The following is a 16433-nucleotide window of genomic DNA, read 5'->3' as shown; positions in this document are numbered from 1 at the left end:
CTGTCTTTTGTATCAATACTTTTTATTGTACTATTTCAGTTCCTCTATTTTCTTTTACTATATAATTTTTTAGTGGTTGCTGTAAGGATTACAATATGCATCTTAATTTATCACAATCTACTTCAGATTAATACCAACTTAATGAAGGTGAAATGTAGAAACTTTGCTCCATTATAGCTCCATTCCTTCTGCCCTTTGTCTATTATTGTCATATATGTAACATATTACTTCTGGATGTTATAAACTCAACAGCACAGTGTTATAATTATTGTTTCATATAATCTTGCGTCTTTTAAAAGAAGTTGAGAAGAAAAATGAGGAAAAAGTAGTCTTCTTCAGTGACTCATGTTTTACCATTCCAGTTCTCTTCATTTCCTCCTAGAAATTCAAGTTACTATGTGGTGTGATTTCCTTTCAGCCTGAAGGATTTCCTGCATTATTTCTTGTAAGGCAAGTCTAGCAATAAATTCCCTTAGTCTTTATTTGGGAATTTCTTTATCTCATCTTCATTTTTGAAGGATGATTTTGCTGGATAGAGAATTCTTGGTTGATGGTTACTTCCTTTCAGCACTTTGCGTATGTCACTTCACTGTCTTCTGCCTCTCATTGGTATTATTATTATTTTTTTTAATGTTTATTTATTTTTTAGAGAGAGAGCCAAACAGAGCACAATCAGGGGAGGAACAGAGAGAGAGAGGGAGACACAGAATTCGAAGCAGGCTCCAGGCTCGGAGCTGACAGCACAGAGCCCGACGCAGGGCTCAAACTCATGAACCGTGAGATCAAGACCTGAGCCAAAGTCGGACACTTGACTGACTGAGCCACCCAGGCACCCCTTATTATTATTATTATTATTATTATTATTATTATTATTATTGAGGTATAACTGACATACAATGTTATATTAGTTTCAAGCATATGACACATTGCTTCAGCAATCTGACTTTACTCAATGCTTATCACAGTAGTGTAGTCACCATTTGTCACCATACAGTATTATTTACTATATTCCCTCTACAGTATTTTTCATTTCCGTGACTTGTTTATTTTATAACTTAAAGTGTAAACTGTCTTCCATCATTTTTAATGAGAAGTCAGACATTAATGTTTCCTTGTATACAATGAGTGCTTTCTCTTTTGCTGCTTTCAAGAGTGTCCTCTTTGTTTTTGTCTTTCAACAATTTGACCAGGTAGATCTTCCTAATTAAAGTCCATTGAGCTTCTTGGATGCATATCAATGTTTTTTTTACCAAATTTGGGATGTTTTTAGCCATTACATTTCCAAATACTTTTGCTTCCCCTTTCTCTCTTTCCTCTCATTCTGGGACTCCCTGGTATATTTGATATTGTCTTACAGGTTTGTGTAGCCCTGTTCTTTTTCTTCAAATTTTGGGGCATCTTTTTTCCAGATTTGATTATTTCTATCATTCTATCTTCAAGTTAATTGATTCTTCCTTCATCTATCTCAAATTTGCTATAGATACGCTCTAATGAATTCCACCCCCTCCCCCCAGTGATTCTTCATTTCAATTATTGTACTTTTCAACTTGAGAATTTTGGTTCTTTTTTTATATATACTTTATATCTCCTCATCAAGAATTTCTATTTGTTGATTCATTGTTGTCATACTTTTCTTTAATTCTTTAAACATGGCTTCCTTCAGTTTTTGAACACACTTATAATAACCACTTTGAAATCTGTTAAATCCAACCTGTGGACATTTAAAGTCAATTTCTATTGACCACTTTTTTCCCTGCACATGAGTCACACTTTTTTGTTTCTGTGTATATCATATAATATTTGTTGAAAATGGGATATTTTGGATGATATATTTTAGCAACTCTAGAGCCTGACTTTGTTCCCAAGAAGACTGTTATCATGGCAGTTGGTTGGTTTGTTCTTTGTTAACTTGTTTCAGCTAGATCTGTATAGCTGCTTCTCCCACCACATTGTTACAAGCAGCTGTTGCTATCTCTGCTCATTCTTTTGTTTTTATTTTTGAGCTTCACTTCCTGGGGATCATCCTGTGTCTGCATAGCTTAAGTGTTCAACCTGTGATTGAAAAGAGGTTATATTCAAATACCTGAGCCCCTAAAGCTTGTCATCTGCTGATGTGTAGGAGAACACAGTAAAAATTTAGGACACTTACAAATCTCCCTTGGTTTCTACTTTCAACTGGGACCTTTCCTTGTTCCTGTACACACGCATGCAACCTCACAGTTGGCCCTCATGGCCTGCTTCAATCTGGAAGAAACTTCACACCTGACAAGCAGGGAAAAGAGAGTAGCCCAGGCAAAAATGCCACAGACTCCCACTCTTTCCCAAAGTGTGGTTGTTTTTCAAGCATAAACACTTTTCAGATTGTCCTGTCCTTTTGATCAATTTCCAGAGCACTGAAATGGCTGTTTTTGCCAATTCTGCCTAATGTTATAACTTCCTTTCTCAAGAGAGAATTTGCCAACTTCCTCATATGGCTATAGCCATTCAAATTTGAGAATATTCCTATAGTAAATCTTTTTTTTTCCCCCACAGAATTTAACCAACTGCAACTGTAAATCTTTAAATGACTTCTTTACATTAATGTTTCTATGCATTTAGGACATCCCACTATTCAAATTCAACCAAAATTTCTGTTTCTTCTCTTTTTATTTTTATTTCTATTTTTTCTTTCATTCATGATTAATTCAGTTATTTGTATGAAAAATACCAATTGATTTCCTATTATGTGCCAGTCCACTATTTTTTTAGGCCTTTTCACCTGTATCACCAGCAGCGGCCTCACTCTTAACATTAGTAGCCCTATAATTCAACACATGCTTCAGCAAATACAAATTACTATATATTATGAAACACTGCCCTATCAGTACTAATGATAAACATTTATGTGACACTTATTGTACACCAGGCATTATTTTAAGTGCTTAACATAGGTCAATTAATTTAATTCACAACTCTATGAATAACTACTATTCGATTCTCTCTATAGATGAGAGAACACAGATTCAGAGAAATTAAGTAACTTATTTAAGATCATACAAGTAGTAAGTAGCAAAGACAAGATTTGAATTTAGGCACTGCAGCTCTAGAATGCATGCTCTTAAACATAACATTACACTGCCTCATGAGTATGTAATCTGTAAATGCCAAGAATCTATTCACTTTAATATTACCAAACACACAGGGGCATGAAGTATATACTTCAAAAGACTGTATTCAATCTTTTCATCTGAGATTACTGTATCTAGCATTCAAAATCACTATTCATTAAAACTAACTGTTCAAAAATTTTAATATTAGATGTTGCTAAATCGTGTTAAGTGAAAAGCTGCTATTATAAAACAAACACTGTAAGAATATCCCAAATGTATCAAATCCATTTTCAAAATCTGACAATCCATGTCTAACTGATTGAAATGTGGAAGGCATCACACAATTTAATATAAATTTAAAATATCAAACAGTGGTAAGAATTAAACATAACTATAGCATATTTTTATATATTTCAGTACACATAATAACATGTAAAAGTTCTTTCTTCTTGGGGCATTTGGGTGGCTCAGTTGGTTAAGCATTCAACTCTTGATTTCAGCTCAGGTCGTGATCTCACGGTTTATGAGTTCGAGCCCCACATCAGACTGCACTGACAGTGTGGAGCCTGCTTGGGATTCTTTCTCTCTCTGACCCTCCCCCACTCATGCACACACATGCACTATTGCTCTCTTTCTCAAAAATTAATAAACTTTTTTTAAAAAGTTCTTTCTTGTTACAATTGGCTTTTCCACTCCCATTCTTTCCAAAACATGACCTCATTATGAAATTCCAATAAAGGTTCCAATTTTGCCTATTACTAAAGTCAATTTAATTAGTTCATGAACTTTGCTACAAATTTGCAAATACAAATTTATAGGCAAAAATATAATTATTTTACCCATAACTATCTTGTTTATCCTGCCATTTTATTTACTTACTTCTTAAAGTTTATTTACTTATTTTGAGAGAGAGGGAGAGTGACAGAGAGAGTGAGAGAGAGAGAGAGAGTGAAAGCAGGGGAGGGACAGAGAGGGAGAGAGAGAGAGAGAGAGAGAGAGAGAGAGAGAGAGAATCCTAAGCAGGCTCTACACAGTCATGCAGAGCCCAATGCGGGGCTGAAACTCCTGAACTACAAGATCATGACCGGAGCCAAAATCAAGAGTCACCGCTTAACCAACTGAGCCAACTAAGCTACCCAGGTGCCCCTATCCTGCCATTTTAAATACTATACCAGCCTCAAGAGAGACCACATAAAGATTCTATTGCTCAAGCAAATGTGTCAGCCAGTGGCAAAACCAAAAAGAGTCACCGCCAGCCTCCTTCCTCCTAAAGAATGTTCAGGCAGTAAAGTTAAGCAATGAAGACACAAAAATTTGTTTTGAAGGACTTTTTCTCATGTAACATTTTTCAAGTGACAAAAGAACTGTGTCATAATTAACTAAATATACACTGTGAAGTACAAACATACATGCTCTGAGGGTTTGTAAAATGTAAGCATCTCCTTTTTAATTGCATTTAAAATGTAACTATGTCTACTCTAGCACCATTCATGTGACTGAGATGACTGAACAACAGGTACAGGGGATTATGAAATCTAGGAAGAAAGCAAGGAGCTAGAAGTCCAAAGAGGGGAAAATCTCCCCAAAGCAGAATAATTATTTCCATATAAATCATTTTGTGATTTTTTTAAAAAGTGACCCCTATGACCTGTGAGGTAGTGGAAGAGGAAAAGTCAAAATGACAAATTGCTAATCATGTCAAGAGACCCCTTTTCCCTTTCCTGATGATGTTTCCTCAACATGAATGGTAGTTTCCTTAGGCCAATGACAGAATGCTGATTTACTATATAATATAGACATATCTGTATTGGGGGATTTAAGATTTAACACACTTTAGGCCAAGATTCCTTTATGACCTACCTTCCCATAAAGACAGAAGCAGCAGGCCTTTATAAATTAATGCAGGGAATTCTATTCTCAGTATTATATAACAACGACTTTAAGGTGAGAAACAAAAAATAGCATTTGCTAGCCTTTCTCAAATTATTTACAAAAAAAATATTTGGAATTTATCATGTTGTGCCACAACAAATAAGATGAAATCAAATGAGTAGCTGTCCTTTTTTCCCCATTAGAATGAAATGTGTTCTGTGTCTTTGCATTACCTCTTAATCCTTTTGCAAAGTGCTCAATGGTATTCACATCTCATTATTTCCAACCTGGTTATGTTTCTTTCTGTGTTATACTCCCTGGAAAAATTTAATCTTCCTGAAGCACAACTCTGATCCTTTTATCTTCTGCCCCGAAACTCCAAATATCCATTATTATTATTTTTATTTATTTATTTACTTACTTACTTACTTACTTACTTACTTACTTATTTTTGCTGAATTGAATAGAATCACTCTTCCCCGGTTATCATGATAAAAGAACCTCATAAGAGAACTCCAACTTACCTTTCCACATTCATCTAGTACTATGACTCATTCCTACATTTATCCCTCCACTCCACATAAACCAAACTTTTGATTTCCTAATTTGGGTCTTTTGGACCAATCTTTTCCTTGTTGAAGCTGTTCGATCCACCGAGCTACTTCCCCAACATCCCACCTTGTCATGCCAAAATTTGAGGGCTCCACAAAAATATCATTCACTACATAAAAACTTTCCTAATACTATCACCGTATCAGTTATAACCCCTCCTTAACTTGACAAGTATTTTTTAAGCCTCTGACAGCTTTTATCAAACCTATCAGTGATACAGTTACTTGTCAGTCTTACCGCTATAGCTTATAGCACTATGTCTTGCCCATATTTGTGCATGTATTTGTTGAATGGAACCCAAATCACTCATTACTCTTCAAGAAAATACTAGGTCATTCTCTTCTTAATATATTCTCTCCTCCCCTTTTTCTTTTTTTTTTAAGTTTCATTTTCTCTGATTAGAAAAATAATAATTCAGGTTTCATGAAACAAAAATGTTAGTTCTTGAACCTTTTCAAGTAACTTTCCCCCTTACGTTTCTCATAAAACTATAAGGATCCTAGGCCTGACAATTCTTGCTGATTTGCTGTGTGCCTATCTTACCCAATGCTGACAACCCTCAGCAGACTCACCAAAACTCACTATTCAAAACTAGAGGAACATTTTCAATGTGGGGAATCAATTTAAGAAGCTCACTAGAGTTCCAAGCCTACCTCTGAGATACTGAACTTTAATTATCAATAGTCTCTTTCTTTAAAGCCACCGAAAATGCATTAACTGACATCAATGGCCAACTTCCATCGATGAAGCTAGGAGTAATCGAACTCCGGAAGACTTTCTAACACCACTTTTCTGCAAAGCAACCTGAACTGCCTATTCCTAAGTGTCTAAATATGAATTAGAGATTAAAAATAGCCATTTAAAAAAAGAAAGAAAATAACCATTCATATGGTTACAAAATGGAACAGCAAAAACAGAGCAGCTCCAGACAAGCTAAAAATGATACTTAAATCTCACACCTATATAAATGTATGGAATTAATTAAACATTAGCCTAGATTTTTGAGAAAAAAAACACTGAAATACCAATAAGTTTTAACTGTTCTCTCTGACCTCACTAATACTTAAATAAAAGCAGAGGCCTAACCATGCACAGTATTAGTTCTGAATCTGTAATCAGTAATGAGTCTTTCTTGCCCAAAACTAATTTCTTTAAGGTTTTGGAGCTATGTAGTCAGCTAATTTGCGTGGTTGATATGCTTGGTCAATATAGGTCAATTAAATTACCTGTTGTATGAGTGAGCGAGCCTCTTCAGAGACACATTCTGGCATGTTCAAAGTAGTGTGAGTATTTATTCCTGCTGGATGGCACTCAACCAGAGTCTGAAACAATCAATCAGGTACACTTCTTATCCCAAGTAACATCATTTCTGTTCTATCACAGGATTTATGGACAGCAAAGTACAGAAAGCTTAACAACCATCTTCACTGGGGGTGTAGTGATCAACACAGCGTCGCCTAAGCAGTTTAGGACAAGGGCCACGAGATACAGAATATCTAACAGAAATGAAGGCAGTCATCAAAATCACATCATAAGCTTAGGCTTCTAGCCCTTTTCCCTTAGTTATACAGCGAACAGCTCATAATAGAAAAGCTAACATTACACAAGAAAACTAAAAAGGGAGTTGGTATCTCTGATTTTTTAATGGTCTTAAAAACCTTCTAAGTTTAGAACTGGTTAATAATAACGATTTCTACATTTATGGCACTTTATTATTTAATTGTATGTGTAGGTGATTTGTAACAATCCACAACAATCTTAAGAGTTCAGTATTACCTGCATATTTACGGTAGAGGACTGACTACTTAGAAAAGTACTACTGCTCATTTCCTCTGTTTTCTTCCCAGGAGGCAATGTGCACAACACTCTATTAAAGTCTATTAACCTCAAACATCTTACTTAAAAGTTATTGATCAGAGGGAGTATAAATTCTGTCCTTAAGCCAGAACAGATAGGAAAAACTTAGTGTTGAGAATAAAGCTAATGTTACCTTTTGTATCTACATTAATTTTCTAAAATGAGAATTCCCTCCTGGTTTCCAGCAAGATGTTTAAAACATCCAGAGAATTCTAATACATCCTTACATGAATGTTACAGACTTAACGCCGTTGAAACTACATCATAGAAAATGGAGAGAAAGAACGTTTAGTCATCTTTCTGCACACTCACACTATGATTTAATGGAATCTGATCGTTTAGTCAATGTAATACAATCCACTTTTTAAACAAATCTGGAATCTTGATAAACTTTCATTTTTCTGCCTTTTCTTTTTTATATCGAGGGTTTCCCTATTTCATCCCTGATCTAACAACTGAAGGCAAAGGCTAAATGTTCTCAATTTGAAATCCAGGTAGCATCTGGGTAAATGTATTAAATGTCCAGGTCACTGCTCACCTTGCCAGTAAGAAGTTCAAAGAGAACAGCACCCAAACTCCACCAATCACAGGCTTCCGTTTCTTCTGTGATTGCTCCAACCTCTAAACACACCAAAAAAGGTTGATATTAAAATTCCAAAGGTCAATTCAACTTTCAAAATTAACATGTATTAGCAAGGTGACCTTTTTAATGCTGAGAGAGCATATACTAAATACTACTGGGCTTTCAAAATTCCTGAAAGTTACTTATCCCCTTTGGTCACCTACTGTGGTTGCATTTTTTTTTTTTTTTGATGCAGTCATATATTAAACTGAGACATTTGTTCTTTAGTTGATAGAGGGACACCTTCAAGAAGCTACACTTAAAAGTTATATGAATCTACGAGATCAGCATTTTGCTTAATTTTTCAAATTCAAGAAAGTAGAGCCAACTCTACCTCAGGGGTCATTTTTTGTTTTAGAAATAAAGGCTCTAGGTTCAGAAGGAACTCCAAAAATTATTTAAACCAGTAATTATCCTTTTAATTATAGATTAGAAACCAGAGAGGTGAAATGCCCTGCCCAATGTCATATAATAAATCAGTAGCAGAACTAAAACCTGATTTATAGTACCATCCCTTTCCTACATAATCAATTGTTTTCAACTGAAGAAGGAGCATGTGAAATGCAAATTTACCCATGTTGATATTTAGAAGTACACACAGACAGGTTAAAGCATTAAGCCCTAAAACTACCGGTTAAGGTAAGGGTGTGTTCAGGATACCCACAAATATCAACACAGTTTTCTCTGTGTTGTCCCTGAAGTTCCTGAAATGTAAGTTTTCAGGTATCACCTTGCAGGTTTCCCCACAACTCGGCAACGCTCCTCACTTCACCAGTTCTTGTAGGGCTTGTAGCCCTCGTAGCCTTTAGGTCATGTTTGATGCCTTCCTGTCCTTTCCTAAAGACATTCAATTAGTCACCAAGCCTGTCAATGTCTGCCCTTTCACTTCCATTTGGCCAAAAAAACATGTTTATTATTCATGTGCAGGGTAACCCACAAATCATAAAAATACTGTTCAAAAGTTTTTAAGTAGTTAGGTTGGAACTTGGAAGTAACTGAAGTGATGCTCATGTGCCCAGCCTTTTAACCAACACTTAGTAAATCTACTGGGGGGAAGAAGCACAAACTCACAAAATAGCTTTAGCTTTAAGTCTTGGAGCAAAGGTCAGGTGGACCAGAAAAAGAAAACAGGGGCGCCTGGGTGGCTCAGTTGACTGGGTATCCGACTTTGGCTCAGGTCATGATCTCATGGTTCATGAGTTCGAGCCCGGCGTCGGGCTCTGTGCTGATAGCTCAGAGCCTGGAACCTGCTTCGGATTCTGTGTCTCCGGCTCTCTCTGCCCCTCCCCCACTCACACTTTGTCTTTCTCTCTCTCAAAAATAAACATTAAAAATTGAAAGAAAAAGAAAACAGAGCCATTCCTATGAAAATACTGAAATTCTTCCTATTCAGCATCTTTGTTCATATCCTGGCACCTACCCTCTTCTTCTGGAACTCAAGTGGTCTGTGGAGAACTACATCCCTTCACACTAGCTCCTGCCCAGGCCTTCCTCTCATGACATGCTCCGTGCCAAATCGCAACCTCCGTCCTCGAACTAGCTGCTCTCAGCCGGGTGGTACAAAGCAAACATAGATATTTAACTATTTGAAATATTGTGTGAATGACCAAAAGACTCCTAGTCCTCCTGATGCCACGTGCATCTAGGAAATAGCAGCTTGCTTGAAAAACTGAGAACTATTTATCTAACAATAGAGACTTAATTATATATGCATTGTATATATATTTGCATAATGTGTATATGTGTATGTAAACACATACACACATCAACATGATGGAATACTATTACATGAGCATTTTTTTTTTCAACGTTTTTATTTATTTTTGGGACAGAGAGAGTCAGAGCATGAATGGGGGAGGGGCAGAGAGAGAGGGAGACACAGAATCGGAAACAGGCTCCAGGCTCTGAGCCATCAGCCCAGAGCCCGACGCGGGGCTCGAACTCACGGACCGCGAGATCGTGACCTGGCTGAAGTTGGACGCCCAACCGACTGCGCCACCCAGGCGCCCCTATTACGTGAGCATTTTAAATGATATATTCATTCAAAGTTTAAACCTATAAGTAAATGGGTATATTAAATTTTAAAAAACAAGCTAGAAAACAATAGAATTCTAATTTTAGAAGTATATGTTTGAAAAAAAGACTAGTGAGAAAATATGACAAAATATTTTAGTGATTTGCCTCTGAGGTGGGGAGATGTTTATTTTCATGCTTATACTTATGAACCTACCTGAACAGCTAGCTAAGTTGTGCATTTGAAAGAGATGACACGAAACCATTCGCCTGTGCTGGTGCAAGAAGATGAAGCTATGCAGGCCAGTCCTCCCTAAGAGTCCGCCTACGTCCTTTCCCCACAGCAGAAATGTATTATATACCAGAGAGAGCAATGGACTAGATATCAGGAGTCCTGGGTTAAGGGCCCTGAGGAATTCACTTGATCTCATCCAGAACAGAGGGTTGGAAGAAGGTTAGATCTGAGGGCCTCTCAGCTAAATTTAGCTCTAAACTCTATGATTTTGATACTCAAGGATTTTCTAAAATAGTGATTCTCTTAAAGGACAACTCCTTGGGAGATCTCATTCAAAGTATTTATGCTGCCTTTCCCAGATTCAAATTCACTGCCCCCACTCATTTCCCAACCTCCCTGTAGAGAGCCTCTGTACCTTCAGAAGCATGCTCTAGAAACTTTAGGAAGGGTGTAAGTTATTAGAAACTTAAGAAAACTAAAAAACAAAAACAAAAACAAACAAACAAGCAAAAAACCCATAGTCTAGTCATCAAATATAACTTTTTGCACATTTCCTTCCAGTCTAAAGCAAGCAATGGACTACATCATTTCCCTGTCCAAAATTCTGAAATGGCTTCTCCCTGACCATTAGGTAACGTTTAGATGCCTTGCTTACTCAGGCATTTATATATCCCGGCCTCCATAATGAGTCTCAACCTATCATATTCATTCAACCAACATACATAAGCAGTACGAACTAGGCACTATGCTGGGTGCTATTCTTCCACATAACTCCATCAGCTGGCTACATTGCTAAATCATGCGAAACGAAAATCAAGGTTAGCATAGTTAATGGTTTCATTATTTTAGTATCTTTTTGCTCAAGAATTTATTATTCTATGTTCTTCAATCGTATAGTAGGAAGTATATATTTCTTAGTTTTATAAAGGCGATATCTGTTCACAGCTCAAGACCCAAAATGACTGATCAGCCATCAAGTCTCACATTCCATGTATGAATGTTGCCTTGCTCACAGTAGGCACATATTGCAATAATGACAGTTACAACAATAAAACAGCAGCTAACATTTATTCACTGCTTACTATGTGTAAGGACTGTTCAACATTTTATGCAAATGATTTTAAATTTCCAAGCTTACAGAGAACTTAAGTAAGTTCTTATGATGACCTTGGAGGAGCAAGAATATTGCATTTGTGTGTCCAGGGAAGAGGAACATCTGACCCAATCAGCTCAAAGAAAATTGTGAAAATTAATGAGATAGTTTTACAGGGTCTAACAACACACCCTAAGGAGCTCTAGACTAGCGCCACACTCCAAGCCTCTGCTCATGAAGGTTTCCTACTAGAATTGAGCAGAGGGCTGCTGAGGTAAGTCTATGTAATATAATCAATGGCTAACATAATTTATAAAGGCACCTTTTTATTCAGTGAAAAGTCCAAAGTGCCATCGCCAGTGTAGCCTACCCCATTGAAAGCTACCAGGTTATGTCTGTTTCCCGTATCACTGCCGGGAATGTGCACTGGGTGAAATGTACCACTATTGGGGGAAAAGGGGCAATGGGTGTCCCTGAAGCTACCAGATAAGCATAGTACATCTTCCTGAGCATCAAAGGATTTCATATATGGGGGGGTGGGGGGTGGAGGAGGGAGGAGAATAAATATTGTTTTACTATTAAGGGAAACACAGATCTATTCAGGGACCACAATGTAAAATTTGCATGGATTTACAAGCTAAAAAGACTTCAGAGAAACTTCGGGATCATATTTCACTCGTCCCCTGGGGTACCCATTCCATACCACCTCTACAGTCAGAGGTACTCGGGTAGAAAAGTTTGAGAGGTACGTCATGAGACAGACAACGTGTATCCCTTTATTGGTTTCTATGAACTTGCTCAACTAAGGACTCTAAGAACTAGGTTCATTAGTTTTATGCTGCTTTGAGATCCCTTTCAATTTTCTGCCAGAGAAAGATAAATAAACAGGTAAATAATGACCAACACACTGCTTCAAATGTGGATTATCACAGTGTTTGGTGGGCCCCAATCTAAGTGAGGCAACACAGGCAGTACAGTACCAAGAGACCCACCCAGGTCCTAAAGCCAATTACTTCCCACTCTTCCCTTGGCTTGCTCTTCCGTCCAGGAGGCACCTGCCAACTTTAGTCTACTTCTTGTGCTCCCCATTTCTTTCTCCATCTGTCCTCGATCTTCCCCTCTTCTTTCTTCCACTGACAGCTGGGTTCTTTTCCTCTCCCCTTACTTCCTCTTTCTTCCCTCCCCTTGGTTGTCAATTGTTTAAGCTTTCTGACTTCAGATCTAGAGAGACTGCTGACATCCAATCTAAGAAAAACTGCTTCTGAAAGGATGAAGGTGCCTAGGCTGAATGCCATCTTTATTCTGTTGGGCCAGTAAAGAAGGATAACAACTTTGAAAAGGCTTTTTTTTTTTTTTTTCATGGAAATCTGGAAATAAAGACACCAAACAGGTTTTAAATCCACCCCCTTAACAATGCAGCTTGAAGCTCTTCAAAATGACTTTATATTAAGCAGGGATTCATTAATTAATGTGAAACTGACATCATGACCAACTGACCTTGGTTTTCACAGATGACTCTAAAATACAACAAAGAGCTCTGTATTTAGGTAAGATACAAAGAAGAACTTCTTAATGGCTAGGGAATTTATATTATTACAATAACTAGAGTAAGTACTTGTGGAATTTCTTCTTTAGGATTTTCAAACAGATTTCTCTTTTTCTTTTAATAATCAGGATGCAGGATTTTGGACGCCTCTTTAATATTCTTTAAGGACCAATCATTCTTATATTAAAAAGTAATGATATACTCTGAAATTATACTGCCAAAAAGAAGCCTGAGATTGTGTGACTGTCAAAACCATTGTTCTAAAACTGCTGTCCTTGCAAAATCTACACAAAAACGTTCAGTATAAATCAAGAGCACTGATTTATATACCAAGCTACATGATGACTACCACAAACACTAGGTGAACAGTCAGGTATATGTATCTAACAAATAAATTTGTGAGGCTATTTTTAAGTATAAACACAGTGAAGCTTAGGAATCCCTTTAAACTCCTATGTTGAATGTTTTAAATCTCTGGGGGGAAAAAAAAAACCACAGAAGCATTTTAAAGGATAAATTTACCACTTTTGTGTCAATTTCCAAATATTTTTCCTATTAAAAACCAATGGGTCGGGGCACCTGGGTGGCTCAGTCGGTTGGGCGGCCGACGTCAGCTCAGGTCATGATCTCGCGGTCCGTGAGTTCGAGCCCCGCATCGGGCTCTGTGCTGACAGCTCAGAGCCTGGAGCCTGTTTCCGATTCTGTGTCTCCCTCTCTCTGACCCTCCCCTGTTCATGCTCTGTCTCTCTCTGTCTCAAAAATAAATAAACGTTAAAAAAAAAAATTAAAAAAAAAAAAAACACAACAGTTTCTGCACATGCCCTTCCCCTGCTAGGATACTCTGTATTTGCAATTTCCAGGGGGGTAAAATAGTATCTTTATTCTCCACAAGTGCAATACTTACCATAGGCATGAAGCAAAGTGATGGAGGGGAGAACTAAACTATTCCCTAAGAAAATAAACAAATTCTCAGATTATTCCCACAGAAACTCAAAAAGAGATGGTGTTATCAAAGAATCCCAGATTTTTGTCTTTGAATCAAAGAAATGTGTTGTCATTCCCCCATTTAACCCTGGCTGAGTATGTCACACTGAGCTTACTCTGAAAATGAGGACAGCCGGGACCTCTAACATTCTTTCTACCTGTAATTTTATGATCCTGAAAAGTGTTTTCAAAAGCACTCATGAGCCTTTCTCAAAACTTCTCCCTCCATTAACCTAAATGCCCAAAGAATGAGATTATGCTAAAATGACTAGCACTTCTCACACTTCCTTCTTTCTATCCACCGTCACCGCTCTCTTTCCCTAAGAGATCTGGTGACAAACGAATCGAATCAGTGTCACTCAATGTAACCATTCTCATCTTTTAATGTAATGGAGACACAGAATTGGCTCCAGATTAGATTTCAATCCATCTAAAAATGTTTAAGGACATCAAATATGTGAGAACGGTTTTGTAAAATTCTAGAATTCTCATTTTAGCACTATCGATTCTCACATTCTGACGCAATATAGAATCTCCTTGACTCATACTAATGATTCGAACTGTATTTCACAAGTGAATAAACATGTTTAAATAAAACAATAAAGGTATCACAACATAAAATGCGCTTTGCCCACCTTTGTCTTACTCATGTTTAACACGTCATAGAACACTCTTCAACAAGCCAAGACATTTTTCAGTAAAACAGTGCTGCCTTGGTAACCCTTATTGTCAAAGGGCTTGCTAAAACATACAGTAAGAGAGTTTTACAGCCCTTATGATATTTCCTGAGTCTCCCTCTTATAGTCAAAAATAATAATGCTAATCTGACCCCAAAATAAACCTTGCTCCTGAAAAATACAGGAGCAAAACAACCAGAGAGCTTGGACTTAAGAAATCATAAAATATCTATACCTACGCGAGAAGTGAAGAAAAAGAAGCCAAGTATGCACTCTCAGACTTGAGGAAACCTGAAAGACACTAGAGAGTGCTCGATTCGGCAGCACATATACCAGAAGACCCTGGAGAGACCATGCAATCCCAGCATTACTGAAATCACGACATATACCTAAGTACAGGTAGAGAGAGGCCTTGCTTTTTAGGATTACACAGTTTAAGCCACACACACGCGTTTGCCAAAGACGTGACTCAAAAATAAGCAAAGATAATGTTAAGACTCTGCTGGAAATTGTGTAGAATTTGAAAAACCTAGAAAGTGCATGTCAAACTCCCGCTTTAAATAAAGACCAACCTTTCTACAAAGCTTCACAAAGATGAATCACCTTGCATTTTAAGCAATTTGGTACCCTCAACATCTCAAATTCAGAATTTACTTTTCTTTAAGGGTCTGTAACTATTATACTGCTTGGTCAGTAAGGGAGTCTGACAGTCTACATTTAGTTCTCTGATGGGTTTGATAAGGCACGCTTCCAGTCTGAGGCCACCACTTGATTCTGTCCTGTGGTTTCTCACCAAGGGACCCACACAGGTCATGTCACCCTTCCCTGGACCCTTTTACTCACAACACAGTTGCCCAGACCCGCTGCAAAACCCTCCAGACAATTCCACAACCTCCCTCTGGCAGTATGTTCTTCTGTTGCTATCTCCCTTATAGGACACGGTAGGAAATAGAGTAAATTTTCTTAGTAGTTCACATATAGAGAAATTCTATTTTCTTTATTATCTTATTCTCAGAATAAGTATTTAAATATTTCTCCCACTTTCTTAACTATACTTGTTAAATAAACAGAATCTTAGAAGCCTCATTTCTTTTCACTCTCAAAGTTCTAGTAACTGTGGAACTCTTATTAAAAGATCATATAAAACTCAGTAAAAAAGTTGCAATGAAATTGCAACAATTGTTGCACATAAAGTATTTATGTAATAGTCAAACCAACATTTAGATGCTGGAAGAATCTGTCACATAAATGATACAGCGCTTTATCCAAATATCAGAATGATGGAACCATTTTAAAGGCACAGATCCATGCAATAAATTAAAATGATAATCAGTAATAAGCATATTTTGGGGGCAAAGGGAGATACAGTTTTCTAATGCCACAGGGTTTAAAAAAAATTATGTTAAAAATCTGACTTTAAGGATTCCAATTCTCACTTTTAGAAGAGAAACATAAACAACACAAGTACCTTATTACCTTTTACGGTAAAAGAGAGATCTTTGGTGAAGAAGACAATATAAAAATTAAGCCACAATGGCCTCCGATAGGAATAGAGAAAAGTGTAAAAAAAAAAAAAAATCTGATCTATCATTAGTGACATACTTGGACCAAGGAAAAGAACATCTTTCTTCGGCAATGAGCATTCATGTCAGCTAGGGCATGGAAACATTAGTACTGTGTTCCTACACAGACAGTCTTTCCCTGCAGCATCTGTTGCTAATTGAAAGGGACTAGAATTACAAAATTCTAGTCAATTTCTCTCACCAGCGCTTGCTGTGTATAAAGATTTTCTATGCAGGGGCTGAGCATTAGTCTTCCACTACAGCTGATGAC

General features: G+C 37.2%; 1 protein-coding gene across 9 annotated transcripts in view; it reads right to left on the bottom strand.

The window, feature by feature from the left end:
• RPS6KC1 (ribosomal protein S6 kinase C1) overlaps positions 1-16433 on the bottom strand; it is a 322126-nt gene that overhangs the window by 146892 nt on the left and 158801 nt on the right. For all 9 annotated transcript variants that reach the window (XM_040446443.1, XM_040446438.1, XM_040446437.1 and 6 more), the window contains 2 exons: positions 7969-8051; positions 6800-6895 (listed from right to left, as the gene is read on the bottom strand). In XM_040446443.1, coding sequence (XP_040302377.1) covers positions 6800-6895; positions 7969-8051 — 179 coding nt within the window. The remainder of the gene's footprint in view (positions 1-6799; positions 6896-7968; positions 8052-16433) is intronic.

Source organism: Herpailurus yagouaroundi, unplaced genomic scaffold (assembly GCF_014898765.1).
Source record: "Herpailurus yagouaroundi ecotype Mexico unplaced genomic scaffold, PumYag 195, whole genome shotgun sequence".
Lineage (NCBI taxonomy): Eukaryota > Metazoa > Chordata > Mammalia > Carnivora > Felidae > Herpailurus > Herpailurus yagouaroundi.
Note: the sequence above shows the minus strand (reverse complement) of the source record. Positions and strands in the feature narration are given on the sequence as shown.